At 41.9% G+C, this 21,680-nt stretch overlaps 1 protein-coding gene across 1 annotated transcript in view; it reads left to right on the top strand.

Moving 5' to 3' along the window:
• The first annotated feature begins 1,340 nt into the window (after positions 1 to 1,340).
• LOC113031719 (TBC1 domain family member 2A-like) overlaps positions 1,341 to 21,680 on the top strand; it is a 32,557-nt gene continuing 12,217 nt past the window's right edge. The window contains exons 1-8 of the mRNA XM_080305255.1: positions 1,341 to 1,625; positions 2,007 to 2,096; positions 7,098 to 8,103; positions 8,189 to 8,300; positions 16,509 to 16,629; positions 16,736 to 16,851; positions 19,914 to 20,173; positions 20,256 to 20,525. Coding sequence (XP_080161381.1) covers positions 2,065 to 2,096; positions 7,098 to 8,103; positions 8,189 to 8,300; positions 16,509 to 16,629; positions 16,736 to 16,851; positions 19,914 to 20,173; positions 20,256 to 20,525 — 1,917 coding nt within the window. The 5' untranslated portion in view covers positions 1,341 to 1,625; positions 2,007 to 2,064. The remainder of the gene's footprint in view (positions 1,626 to 2,006; positions 2,097 to 7,097; positions 8,104 to 8,188; positions 8,301 to 16,508; positions 16,630 to 16,735; positions 16,852 to 19,913; positions 20,174 to 20,255; positions 20,526 to 21,680) is intronic.

Raw genomic sequence — 21,680 nt, 5'->3', positions numbered from 1 at the left:
ACTGCCAGAACTGGATCCTGATTCCAGACTATTTTATTTTATCATTCACATGTTTGTTTCTTAAGTTTTCTTGTGTTCCATAAAATTATGCCTGGCTCCCATCCTCTACTGGGAAAATGGGATCTAGATAAGACTGCTTTGTGGATGCGATCCCCCACACTGTTGTTTTTCCTGCTGCCAGCAGATGGAGACAAACTTTAACTTCATGTTCTCTGTTTTTAGTCAGGCTTAGTTTCTGTAGTGGAAATAATAAGTGTGATTATATGCTATGACTATGACATGTATGCACATATGATTCGTTCGGTAAAATAAATTAAACAGTGTTCATGTTGTACCTCTCTCCTAACCCACTCCATACTTACTGGTGATTTGAACAAAATTTTTTAAAATTGGATTCATTGCTCCATCAGACCCGTTGCCACTGATCTTCAGATGAGTTTGTTGTGGAATTTGACATACTGCAGCCCCTTCTCCCTTTTCCCTTTCATTAAGAATGACTTCCTGACAGCCTGATGAGACTTCAGTGATCAGTAGATGGATTACCTGAAGGTCAAGATGCTTCTCTCAAGTCCTGTGTCAGTCTTTTTAAAGACACACTGCACACCATGCTGAGATATGCCAGTGTAACAGGGCGGCCCTTAGCGGCTGGAAACACAGTGAGATGGACCAATAAATATAGTAAGGGTGTCCTCTTCCTTACAGCCAGCTAATAGTTTTTTAGGATTCGCCTTGTCGTTTCAAAAATACAATTTTATGCTGTCAAACTGTCTAATCTTTGATATTTTTCATAGATGTAACCAAAGGAATGGAACAAATGATATATTTTATGACAGGCTGCCTAAAGACACAGTTTAAAATTAGCTCTTTGCTAAGTTGTGTGTAGACACAACACTGATTCATTTCGTTATCTGCCTTTTTTATGTTTGAATGACTCATAGGTGAGCATTGAAGTTGCTTATAAACAAACCAAAAACATTGCTCTAAAATGGTCTAGTACAGGAGGTGTACTGAAAATGAATGAAAGAGGAGCCAATGTCCAAAGAAAAGCATTGACAGTTCTTCAGAAAGTATGAAGAAATACTGCTCAAGAAGGTCTGGACGCTTGGAAGCAAAAAATAAAAAAAATGATGGGCGGCTTAAAACTTTTTAAACAGTTCTGTAATTAGTGAAGTTAAAAAAGTGAAATAAAATATTTCAAGTGCAAGTGTTCCTAAAAAGTTCCTCGTCTAGCTATTAAGTAGCGTGAATTCTTTTGATGTTACAAAAGTACACATTATTTTGAAGATCACAGGAACTTTTCCAAAACTGGTCTTATTTTGAAATGTCTTACCGGAAGTTACGTCTTCGCTCCGTGTTGTTGGGCCGTGGCGCTGAAAGGAGCGCTCCCAGCCGCAGGGGTGGATGGCAAGGAGCCGGAAGAAAGAGAAGTCAGAATAAAAGGACGTAAAGCAGAAAAGAAGAAGAAGACTAGGAGGAGGAGAGGAACGAGGAGAGGGAGAAGTCCAGAAGAGGAGAAGAAGTGAGGAGCTGGTGGAGTGACTCAGTGTGATTTCTTTAACAGCTGCAGCGGCTGTCAGTCAAACACGAACAGACCCGCCAGGTGGGCTCAGGCCCCGCCCCTTCAGGTAAACCCTCAACTGTTTCTGCTGTTACAGAAGTCCTTAAATATCAAAGTAATAATAAGTAATCAAAGTAACAGTGGAGTTCCGCTGAGTGGAAAAATTACTTTAATGTGTGTGTAAGTATGAGCGGGAGTAGACACGTGTAGAGACTTTGTACTGAGAGGAAGGACGATTTAAAAGTATTTTTTACAGTTTTGTATGAAGTACTGCAGTAATTACCAGTGAGTGTGTGTGTGTGTGTGTGTGTGTGTGTGTGTGTGTGTGTGTGTGTGTGTGTGTGTGTTTGTGTGTGAGAGAGAGAGAGAGAGAGAGCGAGAGAGAATGGGATCAGTGAGCATAAGCAGCTTTCCTAAAAGCATGAAGTATTTGCTCACTTCCTATCAGGCTGCCGGTGTTGTGCTGCATTCTGTGACCGGATCAACTGCGTTCCTGCCTGCTGCTCATGTTTCCATCACTTCATGCTCAAAAAGCAAAGTCAGTGATGCTCTTCATCAGTCAGAGATCCACCTCCAAAACGAACAAGAAAAACACATCTGATTTCAGTTATGACGAGCTGTTTGTACTAACGTCATAAAACAAAAAGTCTTTCTAGAAGACAAATGAAACAAATGTCCCGAAGTCAGAGCCAGTGTTGTGTCAAAAAGTGATTGTCTGCCAAAAACTGATTGTTTGTATTTAAACTGCTATAACTAACTTGTTGGTCTATAATATGTGAAACATATGTCAAATGTATCCCTCATGAATGATATCAAGTCATCTTAAGCAACAAACAACATTCCTGTAACAAGGTAGAAGCCGCAATCAGTTTTTGGCAGTGACTTTTTTGTATCCTTTATTTATGCAGTTAAAAAAATTCTTGTTGACTTTAAAAAGATCTCTTTCAAGAGTAATCGGGCCAAGGGGACAGCTGAAATTGCAACAAATGCAAAAATAGTTCTGTAAACATATTTTAAGTGGACAAAAGGGAGCTGATTGATTATAATGTAAGTACAATAACACAGGTATTTTTTTTATTTTATATACACCCCTTTGTAATACCTGTTCACCAAAGTCTATTTAGCAACATATATAATGATATTACACATAAAAAAAAAACACATGGAAACATTGGAAATCAGTTTTTGGCACAACACCTGTCTGCAGAGCATCTCAGTTGAGCATGGCTAAAAACCAGTAAACAGGCAGAATTATATTAATAAATCAACCAGCAGAGGGTGCTCTATAGGTTGGCTAAGTTTGTAGTTTTGCATTAAATTAGACAAGAGCCACTAGCACTTCTTCCTGGTGCCTTACAGTGGTTGCTAGAGGTTGCTGGCCGTTTTGGGGTGATATTGGTTGCAAACAGGGTGCTGCACCAGAAAAACTCCTTTTAATTGCTGTGGTTACTAGGAAGTTGCCATAGTCACCCATATTTTGCGTGCAAGGTTGCCACTTGTCTGCAAACACTCACTAACTAACCACTAGCAGTAGTGCAAACCAAACAGGAAACAGATAACTTTCAAAGTAAAGGTTGGGCCTCATTGCCAGACACATTCCACAAGACATGAATGACTTTTACTTTGAAGGCACAGTCTTTGTTTTAACTAACTTAGCTAGCAGCTGTCAAATGTTTGCAAACAAGATGGCATCTTCCACCCAAACTACAGGCAACTGCAGCAATCTGTCAGCAACCAAAGCAGTTTCACCTTGCAACAGCAACTTTCTGCAACCACTTGTAAATCAATCAGAGAATATTGATTTTTCCTTTGCAGCCTGGGATTGCCATGGCGTAACTGTTCACGCTGATGGATAAACATCATATACATGACTTCCACACAGAGAGGTGACAGTGTCTGTTGTTTCTGTTAGATGAAATAACATGGAGTCACTCATAAATATCTCACAGTTGTAAGTCATTACCAAAGGATAGAGCAACAGGAGTAAAATAAGCTTAATGAGTAGTAGGCTCAAACTGTCATAAACCTCTGACGTGCTTGAGGGTTTGGCTTTGGGTTGGGCCTTCGGGGGCAGTGCAGTGAGCTGTGAGAATGCCAAAACTTTTCCAAGTCAAACAAACATTTAGATAACAAGACATATTGGCCAAAGCTGCTGCCGCAAACATGAATCATTTCATGCTCACTCAGATGACAACCAGTATGCTGTGGGACCGACACGGTGAACTCTAAAAGCGGTCACACCTGCAGCGGAGCAGCCCCAACTGAAACAAGTCACGTGCAGACCATCGCTTGTTTTTTCTTCAGCACTTAAAATGCTTGCATTACGTTCCTGGAAGCAGCGCTTAGGCTTTTAAATCAGCACTGTCTCAGCTTTTCCAGTTAGCACGCTCTGAACACACACCAATACTTAAATAGCATGAGAGGAAATACAGGCATGAGACACACCACTGCTGAAAGGAATTTGTCCTAGGTGAAGAATTTCCCATGAACGTCTTCTTTAGCATTGCTTGGATCCTTTCCCCCCCTGTTGAACACTTAATTTGATTTCAAGCAATTTTCTTTTCTCACCCTTTAGTGTCATGCAGATCTAACCTTTTCAGCTTTCTTACTCTTCCTGCCAGTCTAATATTAGCCTGGTAGTTTCATCTGGAACTGGATCCAAAACCTGACATGTACAAAACAGCATTGAGGGAAAAGCTCCCCCCAGAAGCTAAATGTCTTTTAAAATGGCCACAGAGCACTCTTGCTTTAAATCTGTGGTTTTTAAGGGTTTCCAACCTATCTCACACTTTAGTGTTAGCCATTGTCCCATGATGACGATTGCATCAAGCACACTCTGAATCAGCGCAGTTAGATCAGTTTCCGTACAATGACCCACAAAATCCCAAGCAGGTGTTCATAAACAGCTGACACTAAGTGTGACAACACAATAGAATTTGTTTTAAAAAAAGATCTTCAGTCTGTCACAGTGATTCTCAGAAAGTTATGATAAAAAACAAACACACTATTCTGAAGCATTTTAAAAATATTACACATTAAACAAAGTGAAGTAACTTAAATGAATGGTAAGTCAACAAAAGTGAAAGTTGGGAGAATCAGGATTGTGAGAGGTGCAAGGAAGAAAAACAAAGAACTAACTCAGAGCAAGTACTAGCAACAGCTTTATAGACTGGAAAACCCAGTCAGCCCTGCCCTCCAGGTAGCTGAAACACCTACAGAGGAAAGGGAAGGCATTAAATGATGGGATCGGTCAGACTAAATTAAAGGAAAGGAAAATCTCTGAACTTAGTGCTTCTTTGAATGAATTCAAGTCTCTGGAGTGTGAATCAGCGCTGACACCAAATGCCGCACCACTGCTTACACAAACTAAATGTCAAATACCTCGAACTGGAAGCACATGCTCTACAAACACTGTCAGACAAAGGCAGAATGTGGGGAACCTTTACCATCTTCCCCTTTCAGCTGTTTGAATAAAATGAGTCTAGTAGTCAATAGAAAATTAAAGGGCAGCTGGTTTTCCTATCTGAAACCCGTTTAACTGAAAGCCAACAGTCCATACAGGACGCGGCCTCCTTCCAAACTCATTGAAGGCTGTCTGGAAAAATCCATGAATATAACAGCAGTCAGTAACATGCATGATCTGCACAGCACAGGTCTGCAGTTAAGCTGAACTGGATATTCCACAAATACGTGTGGGCTGACCTGCCACATGAGAAGGTCATGCCACGCTTACCAGTCAAGAGCCCCTACTCTAGTTTGGCTTTCCCCCTTCATATCTGTGTGTATAGAGATGCAGAGATATGGATTGTCATTTATATGTTTTGCTTCCCTGGACCTGAACCACTTCCTGTAATTAGGTCCCATTGCTTTAGAACTCATCAGATTTGTGCTTATTTTGGTGCTTTTCTTCAGTAGAAGAAGGATTCAGGTCCTCCACTGCGGGAAAAAAACACTAAAACGTGTTTTTAGAGCTTCACGCATCATGGTGCTCTGCTCCTGGACCACCAACGGGTGAATAAAGAGTCGAACACACATTTTAGACTATATACAAACACGTGACTTCAGTAAAAGAAGAAAGAATGGAAAAATAATTATTTACAGGTTTGGTCCTATTTGATTTTTATTTCTCAGTAGAGAAAAAACTTTTAGCATTCTCAGCTGAATTTTAAAATGATGATCCACAGACTGTATACCTTCATATACATATACAGTAGGCACTATACTGTACATTAAGACACTGACTACGCTTGCCATTGCACGCACAACAAAATCCACACCCAAAGCAAAGCTGATGTTTCTCTAAACAGGAAAATGTTCAACTGTCAGCCCAGCACTTAGAAATAACAATACAACTCTCTTTTTTTCTGTCCGCTTGCAGCACGCTCTTACTATTTATGGATTCTTTTCTCTTTAAATGGTTTTTAGTTTTACAAATTAAAGCATGAACTTCGAAATAGAACCAATAGAATTTCATCACCAACCCCAGGGCTTTAAAAAAAGACAGAAAAAAAATGCAGTTCTTCTAATGTCCACTAGAGGCTACAGCATAGACGCCCATGTTATTCTTGATTACAGCGTGCTTCAAAAGGGGTGTGGCCTCTTTGGCTGACCTGCAGAAAGGCTGTATCCCAATTCAGGGTCTGCAGCCTTAAAGGCCGCATTTTAAGGCCAATTACGTCACCGCGACGCGATGAAGGCTGTCCCAATTCGAAGGCTGCTCGAAATGCGTCCCTTAAATGAGATACAGCCATAGTTCACAGAAGTGGCTGCAGCTGCTAGCTGTCTGCTAGGCTTCACCTCAGCTAATTGGAGACCTCAGGGCCATGTTTGTGCTGTTAGAGCCTTTTGTTGTCATTTTAATAATTATTATTATTATCTAGCCAACAATATGGCTGCTGTGTGCGTAATCGTACTAACAGACCATTCAGTAAGTCCATTTCTAAACTTAAACTTTTATTTAGATGTTACTGTGCAGTAATTAGCAGGTATGTGTCTGTGTGATGCTGTTGTACTGTTTGTGAATGCAGCTTGACAGTCAAGCTAGCTAGCATAACATAACACTCCACCCTGTCATACAGATATGGTCTATATGCTATCTCTGAGGTTGAAGACAGATACTAAAACTAATGAGTGGCATTAAGGTGGGTATAGTCATCTTTTATTTACAGTCTATATAAGGTAAACACTCAGAAAGTAAGCAAATCAATTTTAAAAAATCATTTAATAAATAAATGAGTTTGAGGAACCTTGGCTGTCCACATGATTTTACTGCATACAGGTGATATTGCATATTTCAACACAAACTGATGTGTATCTGAATGTGTAACTGGTTTACTTTGAATTTGTGTCCCTGCATTTCTTCTCCTGCTGGCTATGTTTTCTTTTTTCCAAATGCAGCCTTTATTTATACTCCTTGTCTGGAAAAAGGCACTTAGTCTGGATTTGAAATTCTCAGAATCCAGTTTGATGGTTTACCGCCAAACGTCTCCTCACAAACATCATTAAACTCAATTTCCTTCCTCCGTCTTTCTTTTTGCAGGATGAATGGAAGCGGCTCAGCAGGAAATCCCAGCTCTGCCTCGTCTTGCTCACTTCCTGCCCACGCTAACGAGGGGACGCTGAAGACAGAGTCTCCGAAGAAGGACCACCAGAGCAGAGAGTCTGCCAGTGTGCCTGGGTCACAGAAGAACCAGAGGCCAGGAGGGAACAAACAGGCTAAAGAGAAAACAGACCGGCGGGATCCTCACACGGAGAAAACCTCAGAAAATACTCCAGAGACAAACAGGCTAAAGGCTAAAGATTCAACTTCTTCAAAAAATGAATCAAAACCAGATCGACCACAACCAGAAAACCTCTTTCCAGACCAAACTGAACTAGATCCTCTTCCTGAATCAACAGATTCTGGTTTGGGGGCAGATCAGAGGAACCTTGGAGATTCTGTCAGACCAAAACATGAACAAGAACCGGGTGACTCTCAGGACTGTCAAAACCACAAAGATCTTTTTTGTGCAGATCAGAAAACTAAAGATGAGAAAAGAAACTCATTTATAACTTTGCTAACAGATGAAAAGGATGTCCAGAATAAGCTCCATATTTCTGAGTCCATAGAGGAGAAAAAACCTGAGAGGCTTCAGCATTTCCAAGATCCTCCTCACCTAAACACCCACAAATCTCCTCCCCCTTCTCCTGCAGACCAGAAAAGACACTTGGATCCTCCAGCTAAAAGATCCGCCCTGGCTCCACCAGCTCCACCTCTCACCATTGAGGCTTTCTGTGACCAGATGCAGCCCGGCCCTGCAGGTTTTCCTTCCGGGGAGCCCAAACTGTGCGGCTTCCTGATGAAGCAGGGTGGGCCTCTGAGGGCCTGGAAGCAGCGCTGGTTCACTTACGAGGAGAAGAAGAACCAGCTGTTCTACTACCGCACACCAAACGACGTGATGCCGCTCGGGTGGGTGGAGCTCAGCGGTGCCACCTTCACCTACCCACTGAAGTCAGAGCCGGGTACCTTCCAAATTAAGACACCTGAACGGACTTTCATACTGAAGGTAGGAGGCCAAATGTTGCTTAAAGCATTTTTGGATTTGAGTCGCAAGTGTTTGGAGTCTCTTAATCCACCTGCACCCTCTCCAGGCTGTGACCGAGGAGCTGATGCTCTATTGGCTGCAGCAACTACAGGTGAAGCGCTGGCAGCACCGAATGATGTCCATGTGCTCAGACCCAACAAACAACAACAACACTGCAGGTGAGAAACCAGCGCGAGCTGCTGCTCGAGCTTCTACATGGAACGCTGAGACATGAACTTAACTGTTTTAAAGTTTCTCCAGGATGTAGTTACAGCGAGCAACAATAAAAGTTTATTTAAAACAAAAGCCCTGAACACTGACAGAAGATCTGCTTCGTCTAATCTTATTTTGAAAATATCAGTAAATTACAGTTTGGTGAGCTTCAACCACCGTCCACTAGAGGCTCCAGCAGACCCCATAGTGCAGGGGTGGGCAACTCCAGGCCTTGAGGGCCGGTGTCCCTGCAGGTTTTAGATGTGTCCTTGAACCAACACAGCTGATTTAAATGGCTAAATTAGCTCCTGCAGTTCTCCAGAGGCCTGGTAATGAACTAATCATGTGATTCAGGTGTGTTGACCCAAGGTGAGATCTAAAACCTGCAGGACACCGGCCCTCGGGGCCTGGAATTGCCCACCCCTGCCATAGTGAGTCACTCCTGAAAGAAAAACATGTTTACAGCCTGATTTTTAAAAAGGGGGCGTATCCGTTTATGACTGCCAGGTGGCTGTAGCTAGTAGTATTCACCTCAGCTAATTGGAGTCCCTGAACTGGACCTGTGGACTGCGTTTGTGCTGTGGGAGCCTTTTTAATGCTAACAGATATTATTAATTTCGTTAACTCATAATTTGCATCATAACTTTCGTCAGGACGAATTTGGCAGCGATCCAATCTGAATCAACTTTTGATTTAGTCTCCTAGTCTGATGATGTTCAGTTGACTAAAACTAGTGATGGGCAGATGAAGCCTCATGAAGCATTGAAGCTTTTCATCCAATTGGTTCACCCCAGCGCAAAGCTTCTTGAAGCTTCATTTGCTCTAGTAGGACACCTACTGGACGTAAAAATATTAGTTGGCATGAATTTGAAGAGTGTGGCCTTTTGCACACAGCCTGTAAATGTCAACAACAAAAGGAGTGTGTAAAACATGTATATTGTATTGATGGCAGTATACTGTGTATATTTATAGTGGCAGTATGGAAAATGATTATTTGGAAATGCTTGAAATGGAAATGATCATTTACTGTGAGGTGAGGTGTGGTTGGGGTGTGGACAGTGGTTGTGCTTTTGTAACGTTGAGGTATGGACAGCTACACACTGAGGCGTCAGTCCTGCCCATATTTTATTCAGTAAAAACTAAATTTTCACTGCTTTTATAACCTTTAGTGGGGAGAACATAGCTAGGATTTAATGATTTAACAAATCTTTTGAATCCTTTGTCCTCCACAATGCTAAATGGCTGGGAGTCCTCAATCACCATGCTAACCAGGTCTTCATCTATTTGAGATTGTTCTCCTGAGGAAAGACAATAAAGACAAAGCACAAATATAAATATCACACACGTAACTTATTACAGCTGTATAATATTGTTATATCATTTAGTAACATTACTGCATGCTATATTATCATGACATTTGATGGCTCACCTGGTCTTGCTCCACAATCGGTGTTCCCCTTATTCTCATGCAAAGCTCTGTAGTGCCTAAGCATGGATGAGGTGTTGTTGTTATATCCCAGCTCCCTGGCACAGAGCAAACACTTCACCTTGTACAAAAGTAAAGACAGCTTAACATATATTGTATTGCACCATCAGTATTATGAAAATACATCTTCTGTAGAAATTTACATACCTTGTTGGGAGTAATAAGATCACAATGTTCCCACACAGGGGAGGACATCCTGCTCTTCTTAGCTGGCTCCATTCTCTCCTGACTTTCTCTCCTCACTCTCATAAACCTCCAAACTGTCTCCAAACTCTCACTAACTGCAACTCTCCATCAAACACCCACATTTTGAATGAAGTCTGAGGGGTTTATATCGCTGTCATATCTCGCGGCAAAGTTCGAACCACTTCATGAACCAGTCACGTGGTACAGCCGGGCAGCGAGGCTTCGGACGTCATCATTTTCAGCTCCTCCCATAAATGAAGCAAGCCTCGATACGCGCATCGCGGAAACGCTCCCTCCATTACTCGACACAAGCTTCGAAGCCTCGATACAGAACGTCACATCACTAACTAAAACTAAACTTTCAGCATTTGCTGTCCAAATGAGTTGTGGTCCCAGAAGAAGTCTGATCTCTGTGTCTGTGTGATGCACCTGTACAGTGTATGCCTCTCATCCACACGTGGTCACTTCTAGCTCTATTAATGTTGAGGCTTCAGAATGCAGAAGCTACAAAGCTGTGAGTTTCCCATCTCATTTTTATACCCAGTCTGTGGTTGAAACAGACTTTCAGTCTCTAACTTGCTTTTCCCGTGACTCTCACCAGAAGCTTCTTCAGACCTTTTGTCTTTATCGGCCCTCTCATGTTCATGTTTGGTCTCTCATGTTCAGGAAGTGAGTGACTGCTGTGGTTTATCTTCCTCTTCCTCCTTTGTGTCCCAGCAAGAATTGGGAAATCCTTCCATGAGGCATGGGAGGGGCTCAGACTGACTCACTGTTCCCTGAAAGTCTAAAATTGCGTCAGAATAAAGGATCGAGCGAGTCATTTAGCATGCACTGACTGGTTTTGTTCCTCTTTTCATAGAAATATTTCAGGTTATACTTTTGTCACAGAGAAGAAGCTGCTTTTCCTTTCATTGTGTCTTCATATATGTGGCTGTTTTTCTTTTGTTTAGGTCAGCATGAAGGAGTTTACAGGGTCTCTCTCTGTGCTTCTTACACCCTTATCATCCTAATTAGGACCTGAGTTTGGAGATGGAGATCATCAAAATCCCAGCAGGGCCATTAAAAATTAAGCAGAGGAGCAGGTGGGGAAATTCACCGCTCCCTCCCCACTGAAAGGCACTAAACATGAATCCAGTCTGGTTTTATTTCTCTGTGCATTATGTCGGGATTCACTGATCAGCTTTTAGTTGAACATCCTCTTGTACAGACAGCCTACGGGCAGTTATCCGTCAGTGTTAAGCAGGCAGAGACTAGCTGAAGCTAAGCACAGCATTCCTATGACAGCAGTGGTAAACACAGTCATGCTGTGTTTAGGTGCAATGCTGGACAGCCTCCAACTGACAGATGAGGTTAAAATTGGTGACAGTGTTCACTGACTCAAACTAATTGAAAATATTAAGCACTCTGATGAGCTCTTTCAGCCTTTTGAGTTTCTGTGTTTGATCAAATAAACCATTTTTAAATGGCCTGCATTTGTATAGCGCTTTACTTAGTCCCTAAGGATCCCAAAGCGCTTTACACTACATTCAGTCATTCACCCATTCACACACACATTCACAATGGCAAGCTACATTGTAGCCACAGCTGCCCTGGGGCGCACTGACAGAGGTGAGGCTGCCGGACACTGGCGCCACCAGGCCCTCTGAGATCACCAGTAGGCAACGGATGAAGTGTCTTGCCCAAGGACACAACGACCGAGACTGTCCAAGCCGGGGCTCGAACTGGCAATCTTCCGATTACAAAACGAACTCCCAACTCTTGAGCCACAATCACCCATGGCTTAATCTTAAATTATACTTTTGCGGATGAAGTAAAAAGTGTGATTTTACTTCTGTTGTGTGCCTCTACTGTTGTCTATTAACAAGTAAGCGCATTAGAGGGTTAAAAAGGTTAAAAATTTAATCTTCACTTAGCAAAAATTATGCAAATGTCATTAAATGAAATCATGAATGAAGCTTGTACTAAAAAGTGTTATCAGTCCAAGTACTTCATGTAGCATGCAGTCAAATACTTCACCTCTGAAAATATTTGACTTTTAAGAGGCCATCACGGCTCATTTCACCAAATATTGGTGGTGCTCGATATGCTCTGTGATGTCGCCCTGTGGAGCTGAGGATCATTTCCTGTTATGGTTCAGTTACATCATCATCTGGACAGGAAGCGATTCTGACTGCAGATCAGCTGCATGCGACTGAATGAGAGGAAACCCCCACAGACTAAATATAAACTGGCGAGCAAACACCTGCTGGAAGGAAAAAAAAACAGAGTGGCACAGCTCAGAGCTTCATTCTTTCATTTTTTTATCGTGAGATAAAATTTGTATAAAACAAGCATTGAACCTCCTCTGTTTATCAGTCTGACTACTGGAGCAGCTCACCTGGCTCTCAGGTATTCAGTACATGTCCCAGCTTGTTCAGCACTTTTACGTCTCAGCTCAGCTCACAGAGACGGCTCCATTGTTTGTTTGTTTTTAATTATTTTTCATGTAGGTGTTCAGAGCCTAATCTGACAGCGTGGAGATCTTTCAGTGCCCCCTGCAGGGTCTTTATGACATGGCCTGGAGATCCTCCCAGACTCATCCCAATATATACAGTGAAAATCGCAAAATTTCTTAATTTTTAAAAGAATCATTTTTTTAAATTGTTTTTATCTACGTTTGTGTTGTTTAGGCATCAGAATTACTCAACTACTTCAGTAAATCATTCCTATTATATTATAAAACACCTTTCAGGCACACACATTTCTGGATTATACCTTTTTGTAGCTGTTTCTTTTATTTATAGTCTAAACATTATTTATTACTACAATCTGCAACTCTTTCACAATTTTAGTCTTGCTTTCTACTTTTCTTTAACTTAAACGTATTTTTATTTTTTTGTTTTGTTTTATCACTGTTGTGCATATAATACCTATTTGTCGAGCTATCTTATCCATCTAACTAACTAGCTATCGTTTTATCTATCTAGCAATCTAGCTAACTATCTAGAATTCACATTAATCACATTATTGGACATCTAGTATGGAAAATTTTAAAAGAAAAAGATAATGGAGGTAGAAGTGCAAATAATTTTACATAAGGGGGACAAAAAATACACTGAACAAAAATATAAATGCAACACTTTTGTTTTTGCTCCAATTTTTCATGAGCTGAACTTAAAGATCTGAAATATTTTCTACATACACAAAGGACCCATTACTATCAAATATTGTTCACAAATCTGTCTAAACTGTGTTAGTGAGAACATCTCGTTTGCTCAGATAATCCATCCCACCTCACAGGTGTGGCATGTCAAGGTGCTGATTAGACAGCATGAATATTGCACAGGTGTGCCTTAGACTGCCCACAATAAAAAGCCACTCTGAAATATGCAGTTTAATCACACAGCACAATGATACAGAAGTCGCAAAACCCGTCAGTATCTGGTGTGGCCACCATTTGTCTCACACAGTGCAACATATAGATGTGTTGCACTGTGTGAGGCAAATGGTGCGCAATGGGCATAGAGTTGATCAGGTTGTTGATTGTGGGCTGTTGGTCCACTCTTCTTCAATACTTGTGTAAAGTTGCTGAACATTAGCAGGAACTGGAACACGCTTTCATGTGACAAACTGCTGTCATGTGACGACCTGCAGTCAGGTCCAGTCCCCGATAAGGACGACGGGCATGCAGATGAGCTTCCCTGAGATGGTTTCGGACAGTTTTCGCAAAAATTCTTTTTTATGCAAACTGATTGTTGCTGCAGCTGTCTGGGTGGCTGGTCTCCACCTGGTCGACCATCCTAGAGGTGAACGTGCTGGATGTGGAGGTTCTGGGCTGGTGTGGTTACATGTGGTCTGCGATTGTGAAGCCGGTTGGATGTACTGCCAAATTCTCTGAAACGCCTTTGAGGACGGCTTATGGCAGAGAAATTAACATTCATTTCACAGGCAAGAGTTCTGGTAGACATTCCTGCAGTCAGCATGCCAATTGCACGCTCCCTCAAAAGCTGCGACTTCTGTATCATTGTGCTGTGTGATCAAACTGCATATTTCAGAGTGTCCTTTTATTGTGGGCAATCTAAGGCACACATGTGCAATATTTATGCTGTCTAATCAGCACCTTGACATGCCACACCTGTGAGGTGGGATGGATTATCTCAGCAAACGAGAAGTTCTCACTAACACAGATTTAGGCTACGTCCACACGTACACGGATATTTTTGAAAACGGAGATTTTCCGTTTCCGTTTTAAAAAATAATCCCGTCCACACGTAAACGCAAAAGTGAAGGAAAACGCTGGTGGGAACATGCCAAAGCAACAGGTGGCGATATATTCCTAAACGTGTAGAAATGTTGGCCAATCAGAAGTCTAGAAACCTCGGTGGGAAATAGTAAACAAAGATGGCACAAAGAAGCAGAACCTATGTGTGCAGGGATAGTAACTGTGTGTGTATGTGTAAGCATTTAAACACTGCAGAGAGTACAGTTAACAGTATTTTGTCCCCCACTGTAGAAATTAATTTCACCGAAACAATAACATGGCGCACACCTTTGACGCTGCGTTTTCTCAGTTTTCCTCATCCACAAGTAAATGCAAAAATGGAGCTTTCGAAAATATCCACCCTGGCAGGCGTTTTTAAAAAATCTCCGTTTTCAGTGACCGAAAACGCAGTTTACGTGTGGACGAAAGGTGCAAACGCACAGCAAAATCTGCGTTTTCAAAAATACCCGGGTACGTGTGGACGTAGCCTCAGACAGATTTGTGAACAATATTTGATAGTAATGGGTCCTTTGTGTATGTAGCAAATGTTTCGGATCTTTAAGTTCAGCTCATGAAAAATGGGAGCAACAAAAGTGTTGCGTTTATATTTTTGTTCAGTGTAATAATTAAACAATTTAAGACCCGTCAGTGAAGTGTGCTAAGGTTCAGACTCGTAAAACAATTAGCCTGAGCTTTTTTTCAACAGTTTTAAAAAGAGTGAACATCTTTATATTCCTGTCACCTTTCTTTTTTTGCCTGGACGCAAGAGTCATAGCTGAGCCAGTGTTGATGTGTTTTGATCTTTCCATACAACAGAACCCTTTACCAGAGATTTGGAAGTGTGCCTTTTTTTTTTACTCCCCTACTGAAAACTGGTGATTCTTCAATGGTCAATAACTACAGTACAGACCAGTTTCCAAACTCTGGATCTTAGTCTGGTAAATAATCAACTTAGAGTTTCTTGGATTATAGTAGTTTTTCTTTATCTCCTTCTCTGTCTGGCTTTAGGAAATTGCAATGCTATGAAACTGCTTTCTTAAAAGTTCTTAATGATGTTTATTGAGCCTTGAAAGCCTTCAAAGAACTACTGCGCTGCTCTTTTTATTGGTTTTTCAAAAGCCTTTAGCACTATTGACCATGGCATTTTATGCCAGAGGCTACTGGTCGTAGGCCTTTCAGACCAAGCAGTTTGGTGTATTACTAATGACTTTTCTGACCATCAGCAGTGCATGTAGCTCAGTGGCCTCTCTTCCAGAGAGTGCCCCAGGGTTATGTAGTGGGGCCTGCACTATTTACTATTTATGTTAATGGCTGTGGACAAAATCTTAATGCTTCGGTTAATTTTTACACAGATGATACAATTATTTATTGTGTTTTGAATTTATACAGTCACAGCTGTGTCAGCTCAGACTGCTTTTGAATGCAGGAAAAAAAACTAGTTTATGTGAAAATTACTGAAACTGAGGCTGAAGTTGGGCTTCTTTTTCCAAAAATCAATCGTGTTTCTCCTTCACAGCAAGGAAAAGGCTCGTTGTTACCACCTGTTAACCCCTCCTGGATTACAGCGATAAAATTTAGATGAATGCCTCTGCTCTTTCTCTCCATTTCATGGACTGTTTATCACAGGGCACTAAGATTTACAAGCAGCTGTAAACCTTTGGCACGCCACTGTACTTATATTCTCTGGTTGACTGGCTCTCACTGGCCATATGCAGGATGGTTCATTGGTATAATTTTATCTGTAAATCTATGTATGGTTTACTCCCTTCTTATTTATCAGAGTACACATCATGCAAACAGTTTAGTCATAGTCTGCAGTCTCAGGATTTTATTACAGTCACCATCAGTTCATACAGAACTCAGAAAGAAGGCATTCCTCTTTTTCTGCCCCATCTTTGTGGGATACACGATATGACATCAGCTGATGTCACTTGTAGACTTTAAAAGACGTACAAATGACTTTGTGAAATCATCCCTGGGAACTTGTTCCTGTTTTTGACATGAATGTGTAAACGTTAGACAATTTTAGCTATTCTATTGTTTCTTCTATTGCTGCGATTTTAATGTTTGTCTGACACAGGTCACTCTTGTAAATGAGACACCGAGTCTTAATGAGACTATATAAGAGAGTGTATAAGTAAAGGTCAAATAAAAAGTATTTAAACATCAAACACACATTCATTGAAAATAAGCAGCTAGAAGAAAACACACAGGCTTTGCGTGTGTGTCTGAGGTGTTGAATGTCTGTGTGTGTTTGTGCAGATGACTTCCTGCCAGTGTTGAAGAGCCCCATCGGTCTGGTCGGGGAGGGGGCCGCCAGTGTGCCGATGACGCGAATTCCCCTCGCCAACGTGTCGCTCAAGCATCCGCTCATCGAGATCCAGTGAGTCCCCTCGGCCACAAATCTGAGACATTTAAACGGCTCAGACAGTCTGATGTCTTCCACTTGTTTTGTTGTTGGTCTTCATGTTTCTTCTTTCTGAGTACAGAAACTCAGTCCACTGTCTGCGTAAGAGGTCATCCCAGGACTGGAGTCAGAGCGTGTTTCATGTAGAAGCTCCTCCCTGGATTCCCCCGAACATTGCCGACACAGTCAACACCCCCAGTATGTATATACAGTACTACAGCAGTACTACAGTAACTAGCTAGAGCTTAGAGTACACCAGTAATACCATTTTTATTCATCTATGAAACCACATGATGCAAATCAGTTAAACTACAGTCATAACTTAAAGACTTGAATGATGTTAAATTTTCTCCTTTTAAATTCACACAAACTGAAGTTTTTTATTGTACGCGGCCCTAAAAACCTCAGAAACTTGGTGTCCAACCAGATCCTTATTCTGAATGGTGTTACCTTTGCCTCCAGCAGCCCTGTGAGGAGTCTCGGAGTCACTTATGTCCGTCAGTGCGCACATTAGACAAATATGTAGGCCTTTTTTGTTTCATATATGCAACATCAACAAAATTAAGAACATGGCCTCAAAGTGATGCTGAAATATTAGTTCACAGATTTCCTACTTCTAGGCTGGACTGTTGGAATTCATTGTCAGGTTGTTCTTAAAGCTCGTTGAAAAGCCTTCAGCTGTTTGAAATTCTGCAGAATATAACAGACGAGCTCCCCAGTTTGGATTCAGGAACACTCTCTACTTTTCCTATTAGATTTCTCTTTTTAATAAACCTTGTAGTTAGTGTTGTGTAGGTGACAGGTGACAGTGAACCAAACCATGTTATGAATGTTTCCACCCATATTTGGTCGAGACAGATTGCTGCCCCACTCTGATCCTGCTTCTGTTGAAGGCATCTTCTGTCATAAAGTGCTCCACATGGAGGATCATGTAATCACTGAAGTCTCTCTAATACTGTAAGGCCTTTACTTTGAGATAATAAGGCAGCATTTTTGTGATTTGGGGTTATATAGAAATAAAGTTGAGGCCTGCGGTGCCCATCAGATGTGGAAGGAAGAAGATGCATCTATAGTTACCTGTGACTTTAAATTGGACTTGAACTGGGACTTTTTCATTTTGACTTCAGACTAAACACATAAACATCAGCCTGAACTGTGACTCACCTGTACTGAGTATTTTGTACCTGATTTGGGCCATGGTCCGCTTCAGTCCTCGGGTTTTTATTAAGAGCTTGTTAGTCTGTGTTTGTCCTGTAAATTACCACCATCAGTTTCTTTACAATTCAATTTTATTTATATAGCGCCAAATCACAACAAAAGTCGCCTCAAGGCGCTTCATAGATACAGAGAAAAACCCAACAATCATATGACCCCCTATGAGCAAGCACTTTGGCGACAGTGGGAAGGAAAAACTCCCTTCTAACAAGAAGAAACCTCCGGCAGAACCAGGCTCAGGGAGGGGCGGGGCCATCTGCTGCGACCAGTTGGGGTGAGAGAAGGAAGACTGAATAAAAGACATGCTGTGGAAGAGAGACAGAGGTTAATAACAAGTACGATTCAGTGCAGAGAGGTCTATTAATACATAGTGAGTGAGAAAGGTGACTGGAAAGGAAAAACTCAATGCATCATGGGAATCCCCGGCAGCCTACGTCTATTGCAGCATAACTAAGGGAGGATTCAGGGTCACCTGGTCCAGCCCTAACTATATGCTTTAGCGAAAAGGAAAGTTTTAAGCTTAATCTTAAAAGTAGAGATAGTGTCTGTCTCCCGAATCCAAACTGAAGGCTGGTTCCACAGAAGAGGGGCCTGAAAACTGAAGGCTCTCCCTCCCATTCTACTTTTAAATACTCTAGGAACAACAAGTAAGCCTGCAGAGCGAGAGCGAAGTCCTCTAATAGGGTGATATGGTACTACAAGGTCATTAAGATAAGATGGGGCCTGATTATTTAAGACCTTGTATGTGAGGAGCAGGATTTTGAATTCAATTCTGGATTTAACAGGAAGCCAATGAAGGGAAGCCAAAACAGGAGAAATATGCTCTCTCTTTCTAGTCCCTGTCAGGACTCTTACTGCAGCATTTTGGATCAGCTGAAGGCTTTTCAGCGAGTTTTTAGGACTTCCTGATAATAATGAATTACAGTAGTCCAGCCTGGAAGTAATAACTAGTTTTTCAGCGTCACTCTGAGACAGGATATTTCTAACGTTAGAGATGTTGCGCAAATGGAAGAATGCAGTCTTACATATTTGTTTAATATGTGCGTTGAAGGACATGTCCTGGTCAAAAATCACACCAAGGTTCCTCACAGCGTTACTGGAGGCCAAGGTAATGCCATCCAGAGTAAGAATCTGGTTAGACACCATATTTCTAAGATTTTCAGGGCCGAGTACAATAACCTCAGTTTTATCTGAATTAAGAAGCAGAAAGTTAGCGGCCATCCAGGTCTTTATGTCTTTAAGACATTCCTGCAGTTTAACTAATTGGTGTGTGTTATCTGGCTTCATGGATAGATAGAGCTGGGTGTCATCTGCATAGCAGTGAAAATGTATGCTATGTCTTCTAATGATGCTGCCTAAGGGAAGCATGTATAATGTAAACAGAATTGGTCCTAGCACTGAACCCTGTGGCACTAAGGTCTAGCAGGACAAGCACAGAGATGAGTCCACTGTCAGAGGCCATAAGAAGATCATTTGTAACCTTCACTAAAGCTGTTTCTGTGCTGTGATGAACTCTGAAACCTGACTGAAACTCTTCAAATAAACCATTCCTCTGCAGATGATCGGTTAGCTGTTTGACAACTACTCTTTCAAGGATGTTTGATATGAAAGGAAGGTTGGAGATTGCCCTATAATTAGCTAACACTGCTGGGTCTAGAGATGGCTTTTTGAGTAAAGGTTTAACTACAGCCAGCTTGAAGGCCTGTGGTACACAGCCGATTATTAGAGATAGGTTGATCATATTTAAGACTGAATAATTAATAAATGGCAGGACTTCTTTGAGCAGTTTTGTAGGAATCGGGTCTAAAAGACACATTGATGGTTTGGAGGAAGTAATTATTGAAGTTAACTCAGAAAGATCAATTGGAGAAAAAGAGTCTAACTTAACATCAATGGTACTAAAAGTAGCTGTAGATAATATTACATCTGTAGGATGATTATTGGTAATTTTTTCTCTAATGATAAAAATTTTATTTGTGAAGAAGTTTACCCGCTTCAGCATCCAGGCGTGTGACTTCTTTTAATCCTTCTCTGTCACTTCTCAGCTTCTCCAACCCTCAGCACTCCCTCTGAATCCCCGAGCCTCTCCCCTCCCCTACCATTGCTCAATGCCGCTGATCAGGCGCCCCCTACAGATGGCAGGGAGTCACCATCACTGTTTGAGAGTTGCAGCCGCAGGGTGAAGGCTCGCAGCGCGTCCACCTTGCCTGTCCGCCGCAGAGACATGGCGTCTCAGTCCTCAGACCGGATAGGCCGCTTGCAGCAGGAAAAAGAGATGCTGATGGAGGAGGTCAAAGCTCAGAAGGTGATCAGTCGTTCAGTAATCATAAAGTTTTATTGATCTCTGCTGCCACTGAAAAAAGTGACAAACACAGCGCCTCCTGCAGGAGCTGGTGTGGATCCTCCACAAAGCGCTGGAGGCTTCTCAGCTGGAGAAGCGAACCTGTGCCGAGTTTTTGGCAGAGGAGGATGAGCAGGAACGTCTGGAGCTGCTCCGACACCGCGAGCGGCAGGCGGCCGACCTCCGGGGGCGGCTCGACGAGGCCAAGATGGAGGTGGAGGTGGTGAAGAAGAGTCTGGCTGAGAAGGCCATGCAGGTCGCCGAGCTGCAGCACAACAACAGGATGCTGAAGGAGAAGAACAACGCCAAACAGGAGGTGAGGACAAACCAGAGGTTGCTGTCAGACTGACCTCTGGTTGGTCACGTTAAAATAAACTGTGCACGTTTGTTTCCATGACTGAAAGTTTCTCTGAGATCTGGAGCTGTTCCTGGAGCTGCTGCTGGCTCAGGAAAAAAAAAAAAAAAAAAAAGCACAAAACAAACCGAATGTGGGTGGATGTTGATTAGATCAGACAGAGGGCCTCTCCTGTGCATTCAACGCTTCACCTAAATGACCAGCCCAGATGATGGATGTGCCATGTGATTCGATGGAAAACTGAGAATTGTAGCCAAAAGAACAAAAAAGGGGAACGTTTAAGGAAGATCACAGAGCAAAATGCTCATTGAGCGAGCTCCGTGTCTTCACTTTTAAAGAGCGGTTGGCAGGTTGGTGTTCTGTGATGTTACTTAGGTCTCTTCAGGAGGTGTTTTTTTTTAAATTTTTTTAATATTTTCTGATTCTTCAAGTTTGTGCCTCCTTATTTGGACCGTCCGCCTACCTTTGACCTGGATTTGAATTGTTGTACGCCACACTGAAACATCTCAATTCCTAAAATTCATCAGGAGGAGAGAGGAGGCTGCAGTAGTTATGACTGACGATAAAAAAAATTTAAAAAAACGTGCTGAGAGTAGGGTTCTTTAGGTAGCTCGTCCTTCATAATCATGAGTTGTTTCAGTTATTTAAAATGATCAGCTGTGTCAGTTTGAGTGCCACATACACTGCAGTTTGATCTCAAATTCGTGAAATTAGTTTACTGCAGATTTCTGAATCCAAGACAAATATTTAGAAAGAAATTATGTCTTTTTAAGTCCAAACACATTCTGAAAAGGTTCATGTTTAATATGCTGCGAGCTGCTTACGAAGTCTAAAACAGACAACTTCACTCAGTTTTCTGCTGTCGCAGGTTTAAATAGCATTTCGTTATCATTCAGGCACAGGAGCAGTCTTCTGCTCCTGTGCTGGCTTTCTCACACCGCGAGTAGGAGATGATTTTATTTTCCAGATATCTGAACTTTTAAATTTTCACTTCATTCAAAGCCACCCAAGACTGCACTGGGACCTTTGGTGGGCCTAATCCGGCCTCCGGGCTGCATATTTGACTCTGTCAGGGTTTCATTTTAATTCTGTTTTATGTGTGGCGTGCATTATGAC

The sequence above is a fragment of the Astatotilapia calliptera genome, chromosome 2, assembly GCF_964374335.1.
Source record: "Astatotilapia calliptera chromosome 2, fAstCal68.1, whole genome shotgun sequence".
NCBI classification, from domain to species: Eukaryota; Metazoa; Chordata; class Actinopteri; order Cichliformes; family Cichlidae; genus Astatotilapia; species Astatotilapia calliptera.
Note: the sequence above shows the minus strand (reverse complement) of the source record. Positions and strands in the feature narration are given on the sequence as shown.